Below are 24,716 nucleotides of genomic sequence, written 5' to 3' on the forward strand. Positions count from 1 at the left end.
ACCGGAAACTATATCACTAAACTCCTTAGTGATTCATCTTCTTAGACAGATACGATCTTTGCAACTCTTCTGACAGCTAGCAAGCAACTCATCAAAGCTCCAAATAAGTAAGTTGACAGCTCTTTTATCAATACACGTGTGCATTTTAATGTCACGTTTCCTTGCAGTGAGAAGAAAAATGTGCTTTTCCTTCCTCTTTCTTGTCATTTCCCTCCGGAGCCGGGCGGGGTGTTGCTGAGTGAGGTCGCTCCTCCAAATAGTGGTCCAACTGTTTTGGACTGCGAGCTGGTTAGCGTTAGCCAAACTTAGCTTTAGCTCGCAGTTCTAGCCTGACACACATAACATTAGGTACTTCCTGTTTAGCCTGCATTAAACCGTTCTGACAGCTACCTTTTTGTCTTCAGGTCCGCTTGTGATAAACTCATGTTATTATTCCCGCGGTGAGGAAGAGGCTGTGGTGACGGTACGAATAAGTTGGCTTGTCGCTAGCTAATTTTGCCTTGTCTTTCACTATGTGTGTTGTGTGAATTAGCTAACTGCTGTGAGAAGAGTCTGTCCGCTTTATAAGTCTGCTGCTTATCTGTGCTTGACCACTCAGTAAGGCGTTTCAGACTGAATAGCTTGCTAATTTCATTTAACTTACCAACTGTCCGTTAAGCAGTCGTTTAGAGAGGATGGCTGCCATGGTAAGCTAGCCTGCTGCTGATGCTGAGAGACTGATGTCCATTCAGGCCTGCAGACACCAGTGAGAGCAGAAATGACAGTTTACCAAAGTAATTAATGTGAAAGTACACCCTAACACAGAATATAACTTGATAGAGTTTCTGACAACTAAGGCGTCATCTACAAAGACTGACAACTGCCTTCTCTGCTGGAAATCATAGCAACGTCTGAAGAAATGAAGCCATCTGGTGACTTCTTAGTATTGAGCTCTTTACACAGCATTAATGTGTATTTAAGAAAAGGCTTTTGTTTGACATATCCCACCCAATTGAGTTTAATCCATCTGGAGGATTTACAGCTGTGAAGTAAAAAGTGCACCCATACCTCAGTAACATCACCGAGGCTGCTGTCATGGTGTCTATGGATCAGATCCAGGATTGGTCTCCGGATGACATTGTCACTGCAGTCTTTGTCCTTGCTGTTAACCCGCAGGAGAGACTTGAGACTTGAAATACATGAACCGCAACTGAAGCCCAGCATGGTGATCTTAACAAAAATATCACTGTGATATTGTCCTGGAAATGGATCATGTCTGACAAGGGGATGACAAGGAGGCTTTCAGAATGTGACAGCCATTACATTACTCACAGTACTTAAAACTTATCCTGATATGATATGAAATATTAATCCAACACACTGGGTTCCCGACACAGTGGGTACTGAGAGGAAATAAGAGAAGAGGTGGTAGGGCCACGTTATTTTACCTAACTTGTACCATACCTAGTTAGGAACATTAATTTAACCCTATAAGAGCAGACTTCCTCCAAAAAAAGAACCAAAGTGTTATTGTAAATTCAAAAGTTTGTCTGTTTCAATTAGCAATTAAATGTCTCACAGCCAAGGATTAAGTATCATTCTGTGGCTGGAGGTCATCTTGGGCTTTGGGAAACACTGATCGAGATTTTTCATTTTCTAATAATTATCAACAGATTAATTGTCAGTGAAAATAATCGTTAGTTGCCGCCCTGCTTTGCAATGCCTTCTGAAAAATGTGGCTTGAGTGTTCATTAAAACTGGAGTTGGTGTCTAAAATCATTACTAAATATTTAAAACTACCTACCATCTGTATAGCTTGGCTTGGCCCTCAGTTGTAATCGGCTGACACATTGGTTGCCCATCCCTGTTGTTAACAAGTTCCTGGGTCTTGCTAGCCTTTAAGAGCAAAGCACTCTTCTTGACTCCATGTTAATATGATTAGTGTCGAATCCCTCCAGTTCATCATTGCCTTTGACCATTAAACCCACAATTGCCATGACATTTGCACACTTTAAAAGACCAAAGTTTCTGTCATAAATGTGCATTTCATCTATATACATAGAAAACAGTGCAGGAGATAAAATGCAACCTTAGGGCACCCAAAGGTTGTAGTTGCTGGGTTGATTCATTGTTTAATTCAGTTTACAAGCAATAATGCCAAACAATTCAGATGTGAAGATAGTCTGCTTTTCTCTGTTTTATTGTAAACAGAACATATGTCAGATTTGGACTTTTGAACTGGACATTTGAGGATGTGACCTTGGACTCGGAGAAACTGGCATGGATATTTATCGCTTTTTCTGACATTTTACAGACTTGTGTTTAATGATTAATCAGGTTAGTTGCAGCCTGATTGATGCTGATGTTTTTAGGAGATGACAAGGCTTCATAGACTAGCATAGAGAAATACTGGTAGCAATTTGACAACAATGGAGCTGCTGTATGCATGGTTGGCTGGCTGTAGATTGTGTTGTGCTGTTTGAACGAACAAGAATAAACAGGTGTCTGATGCAGGCCGGCCTTTACCAAACCAAAGTGGCCTTTTGTTGTGTGTCTTGATGGAAAGGTATTTCTTTGTCATGAAGGAGATACTTTAATATGGGGTAGCATCAAACACAGGCGACCAGAAAACTAACCAGTCTATCAGGAATGAATCAACTTATATTTGACATGTGTAGTAGTTATACATTTGAATCTAAATACTATAAACAGACAAAACAGTTGAGACCATGTATTTGACTCTGAGAATAACTCGGATGGCTTTAGCATCAAACCAAAAAGGAAGTGATTCAGGTGTGAGGTGTCACGACAAAGCAGACGCTCTAATGTGTGAGCACAGTGAAGAGTCTCAGAGCAGGTTTCTGTCACAGTTGCAAAAGAGGCTGAATTGTTTCTCTTTGTTGAGCTGTGTGGCAAGCCACCTAAATCTTGTTCACATGCTAGTACTGGCTGAGGTTGCTTGTAACATGATGGGTGATGGATGCTTTTGCACCAAAGTGTTTCCAGGAACATTCATTTGTACAGCGAAATTACATCTCAACCCTGATAGTGCTAATGTCACAATCTAATCCTAGTATCCTTAACCCATCCAGACACCAAAGACCAATAATTACCTGTTTTGTATACTGTGATTTGATTGCACAATCTGAGACAGTGTGCAGCGGCAGTGGTGAGCAGGGCATAAATTTGACAACAGACCAAAAATGCTTAAAGGTCTACTTCTGTAGTTGATACTGTCTTAAAGAGTTAGTTAAAGTCAGACTCATCCTAACCCATTGAACAGGTTTGCCATGCTGCAGTGACTGGTCTGTTCAGTGTGCATATGACCCATAATCCTTCAGTGAATGAGAGGCAGGAAAGATACAGTCAGCAGGTTGAGCAGCCTTAGCAGTGTTTTTCACAGGCGGGTCAGCAGGGTCATAAAGCAGATGGAGTTAGATTTAGGCAAAGTCACAGATGTAATAATAATAATAATAATAATAATAATAATAATAATAATCCTATGTTATAAAGCACTTTTTGAAATACATGTAACAAAGTGCTTCACAAAGGCAGCAAAATAATACTGATCATAAGATGATCAAGTTTTAAAAGACAGCAGATCGAAAACAAGATTTTTTTTCATGTATAGAAATGGCATCAAAATACGATATGATAATAGATTTTGGGTTGTTTCAGTTAACTTTCTTGGTGTCCATTCCCATGAGGTTTACTGTTCTGACTCCTTTGACAGGGATTACTGTGTTCATGTGTGTCTTATGACAATAGTTGTAATTGTAACAAAACAGCAGGGCGAGTCAGCTCATAGAAACACACACACACACACACACACACACACCCTCTCATAGAAGTAATCTGGTTAGCCTGGTGCCTGTGGGTGTTGTTCAGCACGTCCATGCCACTGGCTGCTCACAGTTTCCATACAGGCAGTGGTTGGGTAGCGAGGATTTCAACAGGGATTGTACTGGAGGAGTGGGCTGGTAATGACTAGGTGCAAATCTGCTGCTGTGTCTACAGTTTGAATTACTGTCAGAGAGGAAGCGACTGTCCAACCTCACAAGGGCAGCAAGAGTGAGAGAGGCTAAAAACAGTGTAATCTGGATAAATACTGTTGTTTATACAGGATGTAATTACCAGGTTTGAAAAGGCCACCTGGCAACCAATGGATGCCAGTGAAATTAGTCTTCAACAGACGAACCAGTCAGTTACCTCCCACATTATATTATGATAATTTGGATATGCTGACATTTCAAAAGCCTTGGTTACAGTTGGTTTGTTATTTTCTTTTGCAGGTGAAAAACACATTTCATCACATGAAGTTGAAGTTTACCTTTTTCTTATACAAAATACCATGATACATTTTGGCTTTCTGAACAAATCTGTTTGTGCATGTGAGTGGGAGATTATGGGATGTTCTGTACTTGTAGTCAACAGTAGAGTGTGTTTACCAAATGTTTCTCATCCAGTCAGACTTTAGAAGAAAAGAAACAAAGAGATCTAACCATAACAATCTCCCAACATGCCCTGTTACTGTCTGTGTTTCCTGTCTGGGTTCCTTCTCATTGCAGCTTCTTCCATAAGTGAATTAGTGGGAGTGTTTGCTGTTCTGCTCATGCTGCTCTGTGTAATTGAATAAGTGTGATTGGAGCACATGACCCTGTTGCTGTCCTCGTGTATGTCTGCTGCGTGGTGCGTGCGTGCGTGCGTGCGTGCGTGCGAGCGTGTGTGTGTGTGTGTGTGTGTGTGTGTGTGTGTGTGTGTGTGTGTGTGTGTGTGTGTGTGTGTGTGTGTGTGTGTGTGTGCGCACATGCATGTTTGAGTATAATTTGCCAGGGTTAAGTGCGTATGAATGCCTTCTGTATGTATGTAATCATGTCACTGTGTGTGAATGAATGCCCCCTTCATACATTTGTTTTTGACTGTGTGTTTACTTATTTGTGTGTGTTTGCTTATTTCTGTGTGTGTGTGTGTGTGTGTGTGTGTGTGTGTGTGTGTGTCCGCGCGCGTGTATGTGTTTGAATGTGTGCATGCTCCTCCACTCCCTTGTGGTTGATATGCTGGGTCACAGTTTTTTCAGGATGAGCAGTACTCTGAATAGAACAAGATGCACCATATTTGTTTGTATGTAAACCAATTACAAACATTATAATAATAATATTAATCTATGAAAGTAAGTTGGTGTGCAATTTAACAAATCTAGTGATTATTTTTAAATAAATGAATCTGCTGATTTATTTTCGCTATTAATTAACATAAAAAAAGAACATCACAATTTCATTAAGTCCAAGCTTACAGTGATATGAAACTGAAAAACTCAAATCCTTACAATTTAGAATTTTGAAGCCATTGAATTTGCCATTTTGTAAGAAAAATGTACTCAAATTATTCATTGATTACTAAAATAACTACTGATTAATTTTTCTGTAGATCAGCTTAGTTTAGTTGGAGGTAAATACTGTGTGAAAGCAATAGGTCTACCAGGCTTCACGTTATTGCTACTGATCACTTGTTTATGTTTTCTGTTTTTAAATTATGTGTTTTATTTGTCTAAGCTTGCTTAACAGCCTGGTTTCAACTAGCTTTGCATGTTTGTTGTGTAGTCCAGCTCCTCAGGATGCAGCAGCCAGCAGGATGTAACATGTAGAGACAGTGCTGATACAGATGTGCAGACAGGCTTTGTCAGTACTTGTCTTTTGGTGCAGTGTTTTTAATTGTACACATAGAGTCCACAAAAGTACAAGTAAAAAGTGCATGAGTGAAATACTTAACAATTAACACTAGCCCAGCAGTTACTAAGAATGTTATCAGCCTCTGACAGGTAGTGGAAATGCCAGCTTAGTTAGCTGTTGAGGGTCTGATCACAAAACAAACAAACAACCAACCAAACAAACAAACAATAACAACAGTCACAGAACAGTTATGATAAGAGTGTCAACAGACAATGTTCCCACAAGGTCATGTGGGGAGTAGATAAAAGATGCCTGCCTATGTTTGTCACAAATCAGACGAATTGGTGCACGTATGCATAGATCTGTTCCCGGAGACGTTGCTTCTAACAAGAGAATGTTCAATTCTGGCACCACAATTCTACATATCACTCTTGTTTAATATTGAAAAGCTCTGCATCAAAAGCATGTGGAAAACAGAGCCATTTAGAAATTCTGCTGCCAGCTCGGGCCTGTCAGACACTGTGACACCTGGCAGAGCACTGAAGACAATTTTAGGAATTGCACAATAGCAGATTTGTGTTGAGGGTTACAAATTGTGCTCATTTCTTGGCTGGTATCATTAACTCAAAGATGACAGGTTGTTTAGAATAACTTTGGCCCAGACTCACAATCCTAAAATGTGGCCTACAAAACCAGGAAGTTGTCAGCCAGTGTTTGTCCTTGCTCTGTTCAAGTATCGAATGGGTATGTTGCACTTTAGTGTTGCCTTGCACAGTGACAGCATTGCACACATGCACACAGCACCTTAACTGTGACATAATGTAATTTGTTTTATCAGTTTAATACGTCCCAGACTGATGCGCCTACTTTGTGTATAGAAAGCGCTCTCAATCACATTAATATTGTTACCATATAATTGAGTAAGATTCACAAATAAGATTACCCACCACTTTATCTACTGCCTTTTTTTTTTAGCTTTTTGTATGGTGTCTAAAATACCTGGGGAAATACCAGAAAAACACTGATATAATGCTGTCTGTCTGTTGTGCATGCAGGCTGCCTTCCCACAGAGCTGGGCGGACAGAAGAGGGAAGGGGAGAGCTTTAACCCTGGTCTCCCCAGCTGACTCTGAATAAACCAGCCAGCCATGGATGACAGCTCCTCACTTGGAAAAGTCAGCAGCTCTACAGAGTCCGTGGCCACCGTCACCAGTGAGGAGTTTGTTCTGGTACAGTCCAGTGCCGCTGGGTCACCACAAGCCTCTGGGGGCAAACCAAGACTCAAGGTCAGAACAGTGTTATGTGTAATAGTCATTCCCCCATAGCACAACATGATCCAGCATTAAACCACTTGAAGGCTGCTGGTTGCCGTTATGAAAAGGTCAAACAGAGCAGCTAAAACACCCTTTTCCCCTTCACCCTCCTCCTGAGTTTTGTAATCTACCTTTCTTGTTAAGTCAGCAAATGTATCTCTGGCTGCCACTAGAGCTGGCATGGCTGATTAGATCAAAGCGATTAAGTCAAGGAAAGCACATTGACAGCAAATGGAAACAAGGTGATCAACACTTGAGCACCGAATTAGTCCAGGAACCTCCACTCTGTCTTTATCTATCTCTGTCGATCCTTAATTTAATCATGTTGTATCTCTCCTTGTGCCTCATTGCCTTCATTTTTATTCTTTCCCTCTCTCCCTCAGATGTCCTGGAATGGGAACGAGCAGCTGGAGAAAGCTATGGAGGAGGTGTTAGATGATGATGATGAGGTGAAGTTGGAGAAGAGCAGTGTGGAAAAGATGGAGAAGCACAGCGACCCAGAGACCAAAGTCCAGGAGCATGGACCTGCAGGTATAGACTCTGCACTTTTCAGATCCATTTACAGTCTTTTTGTCTGCTTGCAGGTCATTACAATCTGCCTGTCAGCTGTTCTTTCATTTGCCCAACTGTAGTGCATATATCTTCCTTCCACTTCACACAATCTTCATAGCAGCTGATTGACAGCATACACGCAGAAGCTGAACACTTCCTGAATTCTGTTTGCATTGAACCTGTTAAATCAGAACATACCAGTGTCACTGTGACAGCATGCATATTTAGTTTTTCATTTTTTAGAGAGCTTGGAACACTATAATTCAGCAAGTGGGACAATTAATCACAACAAATTGAATACTTGATGGATCAGATCAGGCAAAAGTATAGACACTGGCCATAATGGAAACAAACTCAAGTGCAGTGTTTTCAGGCGCGGCTGGTATCTGAACTCTCTGACATTGGCATAACTGCTCGGCATATCATCTAGGACAGGTTGGCTCAGACGGCTCAACAAACATCAAATATTGGTTGATATACTGTAATGCACTGTTTTCCTCAGTGGCGGGTGCTAGGCATTAGCACTACCAGGGTTACAGCTAACAAGTTCCAATCGCTCCGGTTTTATGTCCATCCCTGTTCAGTCCTGATCTTAGTTTTAAAGTTGAAAATATCTAGTGTCCCCAACTACACAAGCATCAAATGTGCTTTTCTGGAGTGTGATTTAAATCCACTCTTTCAGCTTGAGCAGTTCAAACACTACACAAAGATACCTGCCATGTCCAGGATCTGAGAAGATAAAGCCCACTAAGCATTTCTGTGTGTATTTTTGGATAAAGTCTGTGAAGGTTGACGTATGTGTGTGACCCTGTCACCCCTCTAAAGAAGCTCCTCACTTTTAGGTGAAATGAGACAGCTTATGATACACAGTGTCAAAGAGGAAGGAAGCACATGCTTCCCTCTTTCTCTCTCTCGCTCTCTCTCTCTCTCCAGGCTTACAGTGGAATTAGCACTGTAACAATTGCAGCACAACTAACTGTAAGAAATCAAGGTGTGTCACAACCTGCATTGTACTATGTGATGACTGCTTCTCCAATATGCTAGAATACATTCTAGAGTCTAAAATGGGCCTAGCTGGTGAACGCAGGGAAACCAAGCAGGTTAAAGTTAGATCATTGAAAATTACACTTTCACTTTCACCTGCTCATCTGACTGCCTTATGAAAAAATTTTTTGGGTGCTGGAGAATAATACTGACCATTGTTTAATATGTCCCATAGGTCGTTTAACGTAGAAAGTTTTTGGACTACACATCTTCACTTATTTATTTGTATTTACTTCATTTTGCACATCTTCAGTGAGACCAGCGTGTTGTGCTGCACTACGGCTGAGTGCACTTGGAGGAAATGGTTAGTGTGGTGTAGAATAAAAAGAAGTCCAGCTGCTGCTCTCATTGTTCTGCTTCCTGTTTGCAAAGTGTGAAAGTGGCAGGTCAAAGGCCATTTCAGAGTAGACCCCCCCTGAACTTCCTTTGTCGTTCTCTCTCACCTTCTCCTTATCTTTAATTCTTCTCGCCTGTGTTTTGGAATTTTTGTCTTGTCTGTTTAGTACACCAGTCCGTTGTGGAGCTGTCTCTGTCACTACAGAGTGTGAAAACCCAGTGAAGAAAAATCTTTAGATTTTTTCAGAAAAATCAATAATATCACAACCTTTTTGTCCGTCCTCAGAATCATGTCCAGCTCCATGCAGCCCCACAGTGCTGGAGGAGGACAGTGTCCAGTTCAACAAGCTGTCCTATCTTGGCTGCACGTGGGTCAAAGCCCCTCGCAACGAGGCAGAGGCGCAGAGGGCCATGGCCACCCTGCGAGCTGAAAGCGCCATCCCCATCCCCATCACCCTGCATGTCCCCTGTGGAACAGATGGCTCTGTCAGGTCAGGCACACATTAAGACAGAGACTGTGTATATGGAGACTAGGGGCTACTAAAATGACCTGTGGTGACAGGAAAATAGATTTAAACTACAGATTGACAGGAAAGAAACTATAACTCAGGGAGTATGATAATAATAACAGTAACTATGATAGTAATAACAGTATTCATAGACTTATTGTGAAACTCATGGGTATAGGTCATATAATCAGTATGGTCAATACAGAAACCATTGACTGTCAGTGACTCTCAGCCTGACCTCTTCATCACTACTTGTTTGGTAAAGTGGCTCTATATAAATGATAGGAGATCAACCAAGAATAGATTATCCTGGATTACCACCTTGCTAAAATTACCCATCACCTCTGATGCTTGTTAGTCAGCAGAAGAAGTGAATTTACAGATGAAATGGATATCACGTAAGCTGAGAGAAACTTTTTAATCATCCTGAGTCATGAAGTGAGAAGATGAAATGTTTAGATACACCAGAGGAAATGACACATGCCTTTTTCTGACCATGCTAAAAATATTGACGTCGTTGCTCAACATTGACATGAATGCCGTCCACCTCTCGACTGATTGGAAGTACGGTTGAATGTAAAGTTTAACGCCATTTATTGAGGTAGGCTTTGATCTCAGGTCACAGGTTTTTAGAGATAAAGTCATCAAGAAAACTTAATAAATGTTAAAATTAATCATTGCCAAAAAACATGATCTTATCTTGATGCCATTTACAGATTACTAATTAATATCTGTAATCTACTATTACACTGCAAGTTTGGAGCGAAGCATCATTCTCACATGTAAGATAAAATGACTCTGCAGGATTGTGGACCAGGCTTCGGGTACAGAGCTCGCCTCATTTCCCATCTACAAGGTGTTGTTCTGCGCGCGTGGACAGGAGGGTTCACTGGAAAGTGACTGTTTCTCCTTCACTGAGAGTTACCGGAGCTCTGAGGACTTCCAGATTCACGTCTTCTCCTGCCACATCAAGGAGGCCGTGAGTTCCATCCATATTACAAACTGCAGCTCAGTGTGGTTTTCACACTTGTTTTAGGCTGTATGAAGCAAAACCCTACGAGATGACTGGATGTTCACTGACTTGAGTGTTAGACTGTATGTTGTGCAATAATACTAAACAAATAGCAGATACTGAGAGAGCTGTTTGGAGCAGGAAACCAAATTATTAAAAGTATTTTGTTTACAGTAAGATTTGGACCAGCTAGTCAACATTCTACATTCCACAAACACCATTTAACACAGAACAGTGTCGGAAAGACGAAAGAGCATGAGGCACTCCCGTCTGTGGCAGCTAAGCAAAACATAATGCCTCTGATTTGCTTCAGTAACTCTTAATGTCATGTGAAATAAGCAATGTTGCTACATAGTGCTCAGCGATAGAGCAAAAAACATAATCACTGTAATATTTTTCGTATCATCAAGATTTATCACAATATAAAATTTGATAATGCTGCCAGTTTGAAGGGAACCCTAAAGAAAGCAGAGGGTTCTTCAGTTAATCTTCAGCATTTAGTTTATTAATGTAAAAATTAAAGTAACAGACATTTAACTGTGCAAATGTAGCTAGGTTTACAACTGGATTGAATACTATCTTAATGTAAACATGCTTTATCTCCCTTTGCAAAACAATGTCGTTAGAGTGCCTTGTATCTTATTAAAAACTAATGGTGTGGTTGCTGGGGTGGTGAAGAACTGTGATTCTTGGCTTGGTCGGCACCAACTGATGACATGGGCATATTTTGCTTTGTTGTTTTTGAGATATCCAAGTCTCTTCCATATAATTGACATTGGCTGTTAGATCTGTCCATATCAAGTAAAATTATCCATGTCTGTCATTGTTATCACTATAAATGTTATCAGGATCCTGTGTTGAAGTCGTTTTATCACCATCCATACAGGTCATACATGCTTATACAGACGTCTAAGCACTGACACTGATAGACCAGCTGGGGGCGCTGTTGTCTTCTTTCTCAATAATCTTCAGTCAATCCTACTCTTTCCTTTATTACAGTCCTTTTATTTTCATCTGCTGTTCCTTTCTATTTCTTTATTTTGAATCAGTTTACTATTTTCCTTTTTCAGCATATTATTTACTGTGTTCTGCTTGCTTTTTATATAAGTCTGTGCCATTTAGATTTTAGTCTCTTTTTTTATTATTTTTGTCTTCTCCTCACAACCTCCAATTAACATTACATTTATTTAGTGATGCTTTTATCCACAGTAACTTTCAATAAGTGCCCTCAACCATGTGGATAAAACCGATGAATAGCGAGAGTCATGTAACCTAACCTTTCCTTCTTCCTTCTCTTTCTGTCTGTAAAGCTTGTGTTTTTCTTTTCCTCTCCAGGTCAGTCGTATCCTGTACAGTTTCTCCACAGCCTTTCGGCGTTCTTCACGGCCGGCAGACATCAGGGACACGGCACAGTCCAGTCCACCCGACAGCGACCTCTACACCTTCACTGTCACGCTGGAGATCAAAGAGGATGATGGCAAGGGAAACTACAGGTACCTGGTCCACACATACACACACATGCAGAAGCACACACTTCAATTAAATGATATATATAGGTGTCTGTGAGTGTAATGGCTCTATAACTTTACACAGAGTGTGTTACCTTCATCCCTTTTACATTAGATGTGAAAAGAAACATGATGATCCTGTGGCACCATTACTGTTTTTTGAGGAAAGCCCTGTGAACAATAACAACACGCAAACACACACGCAAACACACACACACACGCACACATATACAAATATGACAAACATTAGCCACTGTGTGTTTTTATCAGCTCAGGACTGTTGGTATGACAGATATGTTGGTACTTGGAAAGCTTTCATGTGCTGCTGCAATAATGTTTTATCTGATTGTTACTGTTCAGCTATAAAGAGCATAAAGCTTATCGGCACAGAAAGACAATTTTTTCATTCTCTCAAGCCATCATATATTGAGTATTTTGGAGATGGGTTTTCATTTTATGCTCTCCTTTGAAATAAAATGGCCCAATGGCTGTTCTGAAAGCACAGCAAATGTCTGTAATATATAATACACTCAGATGACAAGAGGGAAGACAGGCCATGTTTATCTTCAACCGGGTTAGTCTAAGGCAGTGATAGTCAATCTATGGCCTGCTGGCCAGATGTGGCCTGCGATAGGGTGCATGGTGGCCTGTTGGTCATTGTCTAATTCACAATGAAAATAATTTGATTAACGTTGGGAATTTTTTGGTTTGTTTTGTTCTAACAATTAGCCAGGGCTGTACAGAGGGACGGGCGTGCCAGTTCTGCATGATGGTGTAAATTAGGCTGTTAGCAAAGGACAGAAGACTGATCTGAGCAAAGCAAGTTGAGTGCCCCTGATCTGAAGAATAATTAAAAAAAAAAATTCTCTAAGACACTTTACCAAAGAGACTGGCATTAGGACAGAGAGAACAATAACATAAAACAAGGTAAATTCAAAATACACTTACACACAGCACCGCAGTACCCCATATCAAAACAGTATCACATCCCTGAAGTTATGAATAACATCCCTGCCTTCCTCCTCTTCCTCTCTACAGTCCAGTGCCTAAGGACAGAGATAAGTTCTACTTCAAGCTGCGACAGAGCGTTCAGAAGAAGGTTGTGGTTTCAGTTCAGCAAATGTGCAACAAGGAGCTGGGCATCGAGAGGTGAGGATCACTGTAAGAGGAGATGATGCATGACAAGATCCTAGTCACCTTCCACAGCACGCTGTCTGTGTTGGGGTTGGGCTCGGTATTGCAGGTGTTTATACTGCATTTATTCCTCACCCTATTTTTCAGGAGGGATTTCATCTTATCTACAGCGTAGTTTAGGTTTGCCTCAGTTAATTTCGTACTTGCTATTTGTGCCTTACCCCAAAGAAATTACAAGCAATCAGGTGCTTCACAGAAAAAGATGGAATGAACGTAGAAACAGGGATAGGAAAATAAGATGGAAAATAATTAGGAAAGTCATAGCTAGTTAAAGTATAGATTTTTAGCTTTCTTTTAAAAATTTTTAGTAAGCTGTTAATCCTGGGAGTAGTTTGGAAAGCAGCTATCGCACCAGGACAAATGAGCTGAACTATAGGTGGTGAGGATGTAGAGCTGCTCTGAACATGCAGGGTATGCACGCAGCATACAAGATCTTTGCCTTGTTATGGAGTTCATTATGGTAAATTATACAATGACTTTCCAGATGAAAGAACCTGGCTGCTTGAAGTGGCTTGCTTTCACAAGGACAATGCATGCACTCAGTGGTCAAAATATTGCAGAGGGAAAGCAGGGAACAAAACCCCACCAAAAACAGTAAAAGAGCCTAATAATAATAATAATAATAATAATAATAATAATAATAATAATAACAATGCTTCAGCAGAGCAACAGCCTTGTACTGAAATCACTTTCGACTCTTCTTACCTTTGTGTGTTAACATGCTCTAGCAGTACGGCAGCACCAAAGAACTGGGTCATCTTCATCACTCCCCCTCTTCTTCTTCACTCCCTCACCTCTTACTGCTGTCAGAGGGAGACAGACACCTGCCCTCTCCTTCATTTTTAGTGTCAATTAAAACCCCCACTGTGTTCCGAACTGTTCTTTTTGAGGTGTTCAGCTCCTGTTTGACAACACTTCATTAATACAAATTTTTTTTAAAGGCCTCTGTCTTAATGGTTATTTCTTTTGAAATTCTGTTTGGTTTTACATCGTGAGTAGTGTGGATGTAGTACATTATGTTCTGTATCAAACTTCAGCAGCTGAATCACGCCTTCTACCTCTCTCTCTGTTCACACTTAAAATCCTGTAGAAATGTCACTTTGCAAAAACCGTTGGCCCGTTACTTTCAAACTCAGTACGAGCTGTCTTGGGTTAGCGCTGGGTGAATTGTAAATGTATTCGTATGAAACGCAGTTCTGAATCTGAGAGATTCCCATGCTGACCACTTGAGGGCACCTTCAACTTAAGGCTGATGGGGCCGTACTGTAACAAGTTGGACACCCAATAATGTGATAAAACCTTGAATATGTATTAGCACAACACTGTAGTTTGCCGGCTTGTTTTCTTTCTTGTTTTTTTAACTTCCTGTGTATCTTTGCTGCCCTTCTCCATGTCAGGGGCATCCTTGAAGGGGTCAGGCAATAGCATGACACCCTGAAGGGGCTTGGACATGCTAAGCTTCATTCTTTTTAGATTTACAGATTATCAAGATAATTGTCTCATTGAGTCTTTCAAATAGCCCAGTGTGCAATACTGGCTCTTGAAGTCTTTTTAGAGTCAGTTTAATCCCCAAAATGCCTAAAAATGATAAGGTATTAAAATGACAATGGTTATGACTGTAGTTGAGTCAGTTTAGTGGTTTCCATATTCCATTGTGCTGTCTCTCCTAACTAATTTGACTCACTCTGTTGATGAATGCAGGCTGTAAGTCTGCGGTGGAATTGGTGATTATTGATTTGTTATTTTTCCTCCTATGTATTCCTTCTAGGTGTTTTGGGATGCTGCTGAGTCCAGGACAGAAAGTCTGCAACAGTGACATGCATTTACTAGACATGGTGAGCAGAGCCCGCCTTTTTTATTTTTATTTAGTTTTTATTGGGGAGATCATTCACAGTCCAAGTTTAAAATCCAGTGGAGTGCGCAAATCTTATTTACATAAGTACATGAAAAAGTAAACAAAATGCAAATTACTGCATTACATTTTCTCTATACCAAACTTCTTATTCTGTTACTCCCCTTTCATTTTCATATAAGTATCTATAAACATTTGAACAGAGCAGTGTCACACAATCCTTTATCAGCAACATTCAGCTCTTTGTAACACAGTCTTTTCTGTAGTTCAGTGAAGATGGTAATTTCAAATTAAGTCAGATCTGGTCCCCGTGTGATGATGTACTCAATCCATTTTGACCACATTCCTTCAAATTTCTCTTTCTGCATTTTTATAGTAAATGTTAGTCTCTCCATTATGTAAATTTCATGAATAATCTTTAACCAGTCTTGCAATGTTGGAGCATCTTGCTATAGCCACTACCTCGTCAGGGCTTTTTTCGCTCCAATAAGTAATATTCTCATTAAGTATTTGTCTGCTTTAGTTTGTACAGTCAGTGCTATAGTACCATCACATTGTCAAGGCATCACAAACAACAGTGATTTGAAATACAGTTTCCAAGCATTTATGCATCTCCTGTCAGTAGGATGTAAATTTGGGGCAATTCCAGAATATATGATAATGGTTAGCTGTGTTTCAGCCACATAATCTCCAACAAATCATTCCAACACCCTGATATTTCTTTTGGACAGGGGTAATAAAGAATCTAATGATGTTTTTCCACCCAACTATGTGAGCATGTAGTTTCCCACTGTCATTTGAAAATATTTCCTCATTCATCTTCTTTTATAACCATTCCTCCTTCCTGTCCCCATTTATTTTTTACATGTTGGGTGTTTGTCTGTAAAGACTCCTGGTAACTCTTATTTAATCTCGCTATTAATCTGCACCCACTCTCTGTTTTGTAAATTGTCATGAAACATAATTTCCCCAATCCCTCAGTCATAACTTTGTTTGGTGTCTTGCTTGTAAATATCTAAAAAAAAAAAAGTCCTGGTTCTCCAATTCATAATCTCTTTTTAATTTGTAAAAACTTTTATTATTCCATTGTGTATGAAGCAGCAATATGCTGTGAGTCCTTTACGTCTCCATTTTTAAATCTTAGTCTTATCAAATAACATACCAGCCTTTTATGTTTTTTTGGGTAGAACTAAATAAGCACATCCAGAGTTATCAAACCGACAGATTAATAATCTATTCAACCATTTATTATTGGCCAAGTACTACATTTCACTCTTTTTTTTTTAGTTTTCTTAACAACAACAACAACAACAACAACAACAACGGTATATATATTTGTAAAGTGCTTTTCTGGACCCAAAGTGCCAACAGATAGTGATACAAATACAAAACCATGTGACATGAAAGCACATTGTAGGAACAGACTGTGAGAGAAAACAACACTTCTAAGAGGAGTTGTTAAAAGCATGTTTAAAAAAAAGTTTTTACTTGTCAAAGTAAATATGCCATGGCTTAATCCTTCCACAGGAGTCGATGGGGAAGAGCTCTGATGGGAAGGCCTATGTGATCACAGGAACTTGGAACCCCAACATGGCGGCCTTCCAGCCACTGAATGAAGACACACCTAAAGGTGAGGCGAGTTACTGTCCCGCTGACTGTTGTGCCACACAGATTCCAGTTTCATCTGTGTTCATAGTAGCATAGCGTAGCATAGGAGCTTACTTCACCAAATCCATTACAGCTAACAAATTAGACTACATGGCAACTTGCTGACCTGGAGGCTCTGAGAGTTTGACTTGAAGGTAGATGGCAGATCTGTCAAAGCAGTAGACCCCATGGGAGTCAGGCAGTATAAAGCCCAACATCTAGTTCCATACACACACACACACACACACACACACACACACACACACACACACACACACGCACACACTAAGTGGGGGTTTTGAAACCAGTTTTCAGCCCTCTGGAAGAACTGGCCAGGGTCAATATTGTCACTGAACAGTTTCTTGCTGAGCAAGTCATTTTGTAATGGAGCAGTGATTGTTAAGTCACTGAAGCCTTGGTGATAAAAAATGGTTGCAAAAATTAAACTTATACAGTTCTCTGTCCAAAATGGTCTCATTTGTTCCCCCTTATTATAATTTGCACATCAATTAGGATACCTAATTTACTATATCTTAATTTTCTTTGTCTTAATATGACTTAATATAACAACAACTGGGTATCCAGAACCATTGAAAGACATCTTTATTATCAATAAACAGTAAACTGTCACAGCATCAGTGCTTAGAGTGTCTGAAACTCCAAACAAGTTCTTTTTCCCCAATGAAATATGTCTTTAAACCAGGAGAAACCAGCACATTTTCACTATTGCAATCTGTTATGAGATGCTGGTATTTAATTTTTGTCCCTCGAGTTGATTAAGATAGTAAAACCTCCGTACCATGAGATAACTTTTCCAGCCCCTCTGCCTGTTTTCCGTTTGTTTATTCCTTCTTTATAATTGGACTCTCCCCAGAACACAAGCAGTAAGTGATGAATTAGTTTGAGGCTCACATATGATCTTGTTCTTGTCATACAAACAAGGACCTCTGCTGTACTCGGAAATCAAGTTTAAGCTGCAGGGCTCATCCAGCAGGGATAAACTTTATCACCCGACAAATTTTGACTTCAGTTGTGATGTTGGAAACATTAATGTTAAGTCCTTATTTATGAATTTCTAAATTCATGGTCAAGTTAGATAGTTTTACTGAATGAATATTTTTTGAGAAAGAAAACATATCAATCATAATCAAAGGGTTTTGCCATTTTTTGCCAAAGAGGGTGGTGCAGACTTACTAATGGTTACCGGCTTTGTTGTTGGTGGGCAATTCACATCCTGGATACACTTACTCTGAAAGCTGCAGTGCAATGAGAGCTGTTCATCATGTGTACCTAACACTGTAATCCAACCTTTGTAATGGTTTAGACTGTGGGTCTCACTGACTCAGATCAGTTTTCTCTTTTACATAGGTTGATTCATATTAAGTGAAAAGAATATAGACAAAGGAATCTTTAATAACCTTCACTGTAACCTTGATTTTTTTCATGTTTTTCTCTGTGTTTTGCTCCAGATAAGCAGGTCTACATGACAGTGGCAGCGGACCTGGTAGTCACTGAGGTGGTGGAGCCAGTTCGCTTTCTGATGGAAACTCTGGTCAGGGTGTATCCATCAAATGAACGTTTCTGGTACTTCAGCCGCAAGACTTTCAGTGAGACCTTCTACCTCAGACTCAGACAGGTACCTCTACTGGAACTGTTCCAACCCTCACAGAACCTGCACCCATTTCCATCCTTTGCATATGCCTATATCTGTATCTATTGCCAACTATGAGTTAGATAAAGTGGTTGGTGGGATTCTGGTTTGTAACCTGGTTGATTTCTCGTGAATTGTGCCATTTCTGGTTGTCAGTTGCTGGATCAGGACAGTGGTTGAATAATTGCCTTTAAAGATTATAGCCCATTTGATTGGAATGTCGACAGTCGGGCTGCAAATATTTTGATAGTGGATATTCCTGCCCTGTCCCTAATTGATTGGTTTTCTTAATGATTTCAGTTGCATGATCAAGATGATGGTTTAACGTTTACCATTTTTTGGATGTTTATGCCAGTTTGTATTTAATCGGATTTGTTGAAAATAATACCTTGGAAATACCTTTTGATCTTATGTGTCAATGTATGTAACAGGCAGTCGATTCTATCATGATTTATCCAAAGCGTTCCCACCCACTGTCCTTATAGTAGTAACAACTGAAATTTGTCGAAAATAAACTGCATTTACATTTTATTAAAATGTAATGACACAAATAAATGAATAAATGAATGAGTAGACACTGCTGTGACAAAAACACGTCAGCCATATTGCTGTTACAAGTTTATTTAAGTTGAGTCAAGTTTAATGATACAGTCCAATATCAAATATCACATCACTTCCCAACTCAAGCCAAGCTCTGCACAAAGGCCAATGAAAAGTGGAGTGAGTGGATGGGCAGCTTACGAGATGTGTGGAGTGGAGGAGGAGGAGGTCAGAGCAGGCAGCTTGGAGGCGTGGTGGTGTGTCAGTGACCAGTCAAATGCTGTACCCAAGAGAGCTTGTTGTAAGATATGTGCTGAAAGATGCAAATGTCTGATCAGCTGACTTCCGTTTCTCTCTTTCCATCTGTGCATCCCCTGCTTTTGCCTCCTCTGTTAGTCTGCCTGCCTCTTATTGTCGAGCCGGTGCGTTGATGTTCATTCCCTCCTACAGCATGAAATCTGTGTTAGATCTCTGTGTACTGTAAAATATAGGATGTAAAAAATGTGTGCTGTTTGTATGAGTACAGTCAAATCTTTACTAATCGAAATTTCTCTGAAAACTAATGCCAATTGTGCTAAACTCACTTATCACGTTTAACAGTACCCACAATGATGTGGTGGGTATGTTGATGGCAACAAATAAACTGTATCCGTCAGTTTACAGTTTACAACGTGCACTGACAAAACATCACACACCCTGAAATGTTTGCCCTTTTGACTTTCCTCACAACTTTGATTAAAAATTGCAGAGAGAGTGAAGAAAGCACATTTACTTGCCTCCCACCAACACAAGGACACCCAGCCTGAGCAATTGCTGCAGGTGCTTAAAAAAAAAAAACAGTTAAGCTGTAAGCTTCCTCTCCCCTGTTTAAAAAGCAGATCTCCTTTAGTAGGCCGTGGGGAGCTGGCAAAGCAGTGGAGTGTGGGGAAGCTTTGGATTGTAGGGAGCTAATAAGAGGCTCTGTCTCATTATTGGCATGTGGGTAATTAACAGCGGCGGTCTGACTCGTCCGCCTGATTGCCTCTCCAGTTATCTCCTCAGTAAATGGAAGAGTGTTGGACCGGTGCTGTGGTTAAGAGCTAATTAAAAGATAATATTGTGTGGAGGTTTTTGTGGAAGATGGCAATCAGAGGTGATACACGCATATAATATATGTAGTCCTATTGTCACATGAAATATGTAGTCCTATTTCCAAAAACTGCCATTAGCCAGCTGGAGCAGCAGGGAGTCAAGATCAGTGCCAACTTCTCAGAATGTTTTCTTTGTTGGCTTCACTGGAAAATGTGTTTGTGTCTGCTCTACTATGGAAGCAAACCTGCCAGGGCTGAAGGTAGATGATCTGTGTCGAGTCCAGCGTGATTTCAACATTGAGTCCTGTCACGTTCAAGTCAATACTTTAGTTTAGATTTAGACCAGGACTGAAGAAAATCATGTATGCATGTCTTTCCAAAAGCGAAAAGTTCAGCCGATATGTAAATGTGAAAAATTTGCAGGAGATGAAGCCTTCAACATTCAGCATTACAAAATTTTGGCTTCACAAACATTTCAGAAAACTGCTCTCAAGAAAAAGGCCACCGTTGTTTAGGGTGACAACTTTGAAATTGCTTTGTAAGAGAAAAACATTTGGTGATGCTACAAAGAGTCATTAACTGTCCCATTATTTTGTCAGCTAAAATGTATTCATCCCACAGAATAACATTTAAGAGAGAGCTGTTCTTTCTTTGTGTATCAACAAACAGTGTTGGGTAATCCATTTTTTTCTCTGCTTCCTTTTTCTTATTGTAAATCCATTGTGGATGACACTGTGTTTGCACAGCGGGCCCACATTTCTGTCACAATTTTATCATTGTTAATAATTCATTTGCCACCTAAGCCTCCTCAGATTTTCTCTCGAAAGTGGCCAGGCTTCATATTCTCTCCCAATTTGTGCTCTCATCACTGGCTTGAGTTGGTCATTAGATGCCATGCGAGTGGGCAGATCAATGTGGCTCATTGATCCGTTCTACCAGGTGGAGGAGAGAGGCAACTGCATTACGGTAATTGAATAGACTAGAAATTAACATTAGCAGCTTATGACACTCAAGGTCAAGTCTGCTTGTGTCTTTGTTCTGTTGTGCATTTCTGGAGTCCATTATGATGGATTAAGGAGTAGTTAAAAGCACATTAAGCAATTCTTACACCCAAGCCTTCAAAACAAAACTTGTAGCAGTTATCATCAATATACTTTCCAAATTCTTATGGCCAGTGTGTTAGCCAGCACTTTCCTAAAGCATTCACTGGGGTTGTTATCCTTAGTTGAGTTTACCAACTCCTGACTGAACATAATTAATCTCTTGTTTATTATATTCATTCAAGTATATCACAAGTCAAGTATAACACAACCTTTCATGCAATATTAATTTCATGAGTGAAAAGAAGCTGAGACAAGTCTTAAAGTCCCCCTCCAGTCAAAAAATGTGTTTTTTCCTACAGTTGGATGTTTGAGCTTCACTGTGTAGAATGACATATGTGCAGAGTTTGACACTGCAGGGCTGTTGTCACATTCATTGCTGAAAGTATCAATTTGTTCTGTGCTAACTGAAAATCTAATTTCAAGAGGCGGGCCTATGAGCATGATGTGTGTCATCACAAATAGTTCAGAAGCCAATCCTGGTACAATATTCAGCCTGCACATGCCTTCAGTGCACATACACTGAGAACGGGCTTTACAGTGAAGTAGGAGACATCATGTGTTCAGCAGTTAAATTTGTGAAGTGAAAAATATTTGCATATTCATATATTCTGGAATTTTTTACTGAAGGAGAAGGAGTAGGTGCCATTTTAAGGATTTTAATGTGGTGGTTATACTTTCCTTTCTGCAGACACACATTAGACATTTTTTATTTATGCCTTAATACATGTGTGGAGGGGATCTTTAAAGAAATACACACACGGCCTAACAAGTCTTTCAGCAACCTTTTGCTTCAGAAATATGATCACCCAGTGAAAACACACCAATATTCAATCAATGATAGGCAGTTGAATCATTTTACTTTAACTTTTTCCATCATTCTTTCGCTCTGGGCAGATAGTCTGCAGTCAGGTGCTGTGATCTTATAAGATACCAGTCGTTGTCCATGGTTTTATATGGCTTGTTTTTTTAAGCCTCGTGACTTCTGCAAGCTTGACGACTTAATTGAGGGACTGGCTGGCAAGCTCCTTCCATCCCACTTCAGTTGGATTGCAGCATGCTCTCTGCTGCTGATGGTAGTGCTCTTCTTCTTAGTTCCTTGTGCCTGCCTCTTTTTCCTTCATAGGCATCACCTGATGGCACTGTGAGCTCTGGCCTGATAGATTGGTCAGACAGGTGGTCAATGTCAGGGCTAAGGATGCTCATGCTGATTGTCTTGTTGAGATTGACCCTCATAGATGGTATGCTGGTTGGAGGAACTCTGTGCTAGTCCATGACTGTGGTCCCTCTTTGGCCTCCATGGTGTAGTTCATGCCCTTAACACAGCAAACAAACACTGTCATACTGTGATTGAAGGGATCAGTGATGTGCATATGTAAAAAACACTTAAAGTTCACCATTGCACATTCATTGAGCCTCCCCAGCCCCTGTAGCATCTGATTATCTCCTCACACTGATGTACCATAGTTGTTTGGGTTAGTTTGCCAATGAATTACTTCCTGGTTGTGGGCTGCTCACCTGCATGCGGTACACGAGCAATCAATAACTAACCCAAACCTTATTTTTCAACATTTTGTCTTTACAAACACTATCGAAACAAACCTGTAAGCAGTAGAAAATATTGCCTCTCACATGGGGACTCACCTTCCTTATGAGGACAAAATACAGATCCCCATAATTTAAATCATTACATTTTAGGATCAGACTTGGATTAAGGTTAGGCAAGTAGTGGTTATGGTTATGGTTAGGGTAAGTCTCCAGGAAATTCATGTAATGTCCCCAAAAATGAATGATGGACCTGCTTGTGTGTGTGTGTGTGTGTGTGTGTGTGTGTGTGTGTGTGTGTGTGTGTGTGCGCACAGCAGGCACCGGAGAGGCTGGGTCAGAGCGATGCTGTGTATGAGGTGGTGAGTCTTCAGAGGGAGGCAGAGAGAAACAATGAAGAAAGAGGACGTCTGACCTCGCCCACTGAGGAAGAAGAGGCTGATGAAGGTATGAATGTCTCTTTCTCTTTCTCTCTCTCATATATATATTCACACACACACGCACATATATATATATATATATATATGTATATGTATATATATATATGTACTCACATGCATGTAAACCACAACTCAACATAATTGTCTTTCAAGTCTTGCTTGACTGAAGAATTAGGCCTCAAATGTGCAGTGCTGTATAAAGCCCTCGCTGCCTTTAATATCAGCGAAAAACGAGACACGCAGGTACAAAAAAGAAAAGAATTGCTTAACCACAAATAGCTTGTCAGAGGGAAACTTACTTTATATTCCATATATGCAGCAGTTTTTTTTTTTTTTCTGGTGAACACCTCATCTGAATGAGATCATATGTCCAGATATTCAGTCTGAAATAGAGGCTTAGGAACACACACACACACACACACACACACACACTCACACACACACACACACACACACTCTCTCTGTGTTGTTTGTTTTTTTCCCCAGCAAGGCCTTGTCACAGGCACACGTGTACTATTCATTGGCTGACATGAATCAACAGTGAAGTTTAATTTTGTTTAGACACATAAACATCGACAGGGATGTATGAATGTGTGTGTGTTTGACCATGTGTTCATGTGGGTCATGTGAGCGTGGCCAGACATGTGATAACAACAATGTGGATGGATTGTGGGAACTGAGTTTAAGTGTGTGTTTGTTTGCATTTGTGTGAAAGAAAGAGTGTGTATTTTGTGTTATACAATAGATTTTGTGTGTGTGTGTGTGTTACGCTGAAAAGCAGTAACTGCAGGCAGAATCTCAGGGGTTTTGATAGCTGTTTGTGTGGTTATGCACGCTTGTCTGTCTAGCCTGGTGGTTTTGTGGGGAGCCTGGCACACTCCTCTTAGGGCTTTTTGGCTTATAGCACTACAACACTGGACAATCAAACTGCCATCAGACATCCCCCATGTGCCCTTTTTGGATTGTCTTAAGACAAGCAGACCTGACCACTGACCTCTTGTTTGTTTTCATTTCTGTCTTCCATTAATAATCTTCCTAAGCAGCCAAATAGTGCCATTTGTTTAAATGTGTTAAAATAACAATAATTTTAAAGAAATAATAATTCTCATTCCAAATGTAGTTTTTGACCACTGTATCAACACAAAAACACCAGTAGGCACCATCACCAATCAGAAAAGAGTCACTTATCAAACCATGTTGCTTTTGATATGAATTTCCCGTAGGTGTCTTGATTGAAACACTGACTCCATTAAATTTAAACACGAGCAGTTCAGGTGACAAGCCAGAGCAGAGTGGATATTTTCCCATCTGTAATGGCAGCTGTGCCAGAGGCAAAACAGCAGTACCACTAAAAGCACCAACACTGGCTGTCAGACTCCAGTGATTCCCAAACATGACCCAGTTTCATCCCTCTAATATAAACAGGACTGGCATTTCCACCTGACCACTTGCTCGGCTGTGCAGGTGTTGCAGATTAAGCCTGGGCACAATTCAGACTGCACGTTTCATGATGTTGGTTTGGATAAAGATGCACATTTCTGTGTGTATCTAGCTGTTAGCCTATGACATTCTAACAGGAGACAAAAGCCCACAGTTTTTTAAAATTAATACATTTTTCAAAACTGCAGTACAATTGCAGTACATGGGAACATTGGAGGCTCATCTTCGTCTTATTCTGTTGCTTCTCTCTTCTTTGCCACTGTTGGCAGTCTTCTAGTTGTTTCACCTTGAAGCACTAAAAGGTATTAACAGAGTG

At 40.2% G+C, this 24,716-nt stretch overlaps 1 protein-coding gene across 4 annotated transcripts in view; it reads left to right on the forward strand.

Annotated features, from left to right (window-relative positions):
- The first annotated feature begins 16 nt into the window (after nt 1–16).
- rabgap1l (RAB GTPase activating protein 1-like) overlaps nt 17–24,716 on the forward strand; it is a 115,514-nt gene continuing 90,814 nt past the window's right edge. For 2 of the 4 annotated variants that reach the window (XR_013076635.1, XM_076724795.1), the window contains exons 1-11: nt 17–107; nt 6,704–6,933; nt 7,344–7,491; nt 9,179–9,383; nt 10,206–10,380; nt 11,749–11,906; nt 12,960–13,070; nt 14,884–14,950; nt 16,495–16,597; nt 18,084–18,250; nt 22,838–22,967. Coding sequence is in view for 3 of the 4 variants with exons in the window: in XM_076724795.1 (XP_076580910.1) it covers nt 6,796–6,933; nt 7,344–7,491; nt 9,179–9,383; nt 10,206–10,380; nt 11,749–11,906; nt 12,960–13,070; nt 14,884–14,950; nt 16,495–16,597; nt 18,084–18,250; nt 22,838–22,967 (1,402 nt within the window). In the remaining variant the exon portion in view is untranslated. Of the gene's footprint in view, nt 108–404; nt 464–6,703; nt 6,934–7,343; nt 7,492–9,178; nt 9,384–10,205; nt 10,381–11,748; nt 11,907–12,959; nt 13,071–14,883; nt 14,951–16,494; nt 16,598–18,083; nt 18,251–22,837; nt 22,968–24,716 lie in introns of all 4 variants that reach the window. The other 2 variants (XM_076724803.1, XM_076724815.1) reach the window with 2 other exon arrangements.

This window comes from Chaetodon auriga, chromosome 3 (genome assembly GCF_051107435.1).
Source record: "Chaetodon auriga isolate fChaAug3 chromosome 3, fChaAug3.hap1, whole genome shotgun sequence".
NCBI lineage: Eukaryota > Metazoa > Chordata > Actinopteri > Chaetodontiformes > Chaetodontidae > Chaetodon > Chaetodon auriga.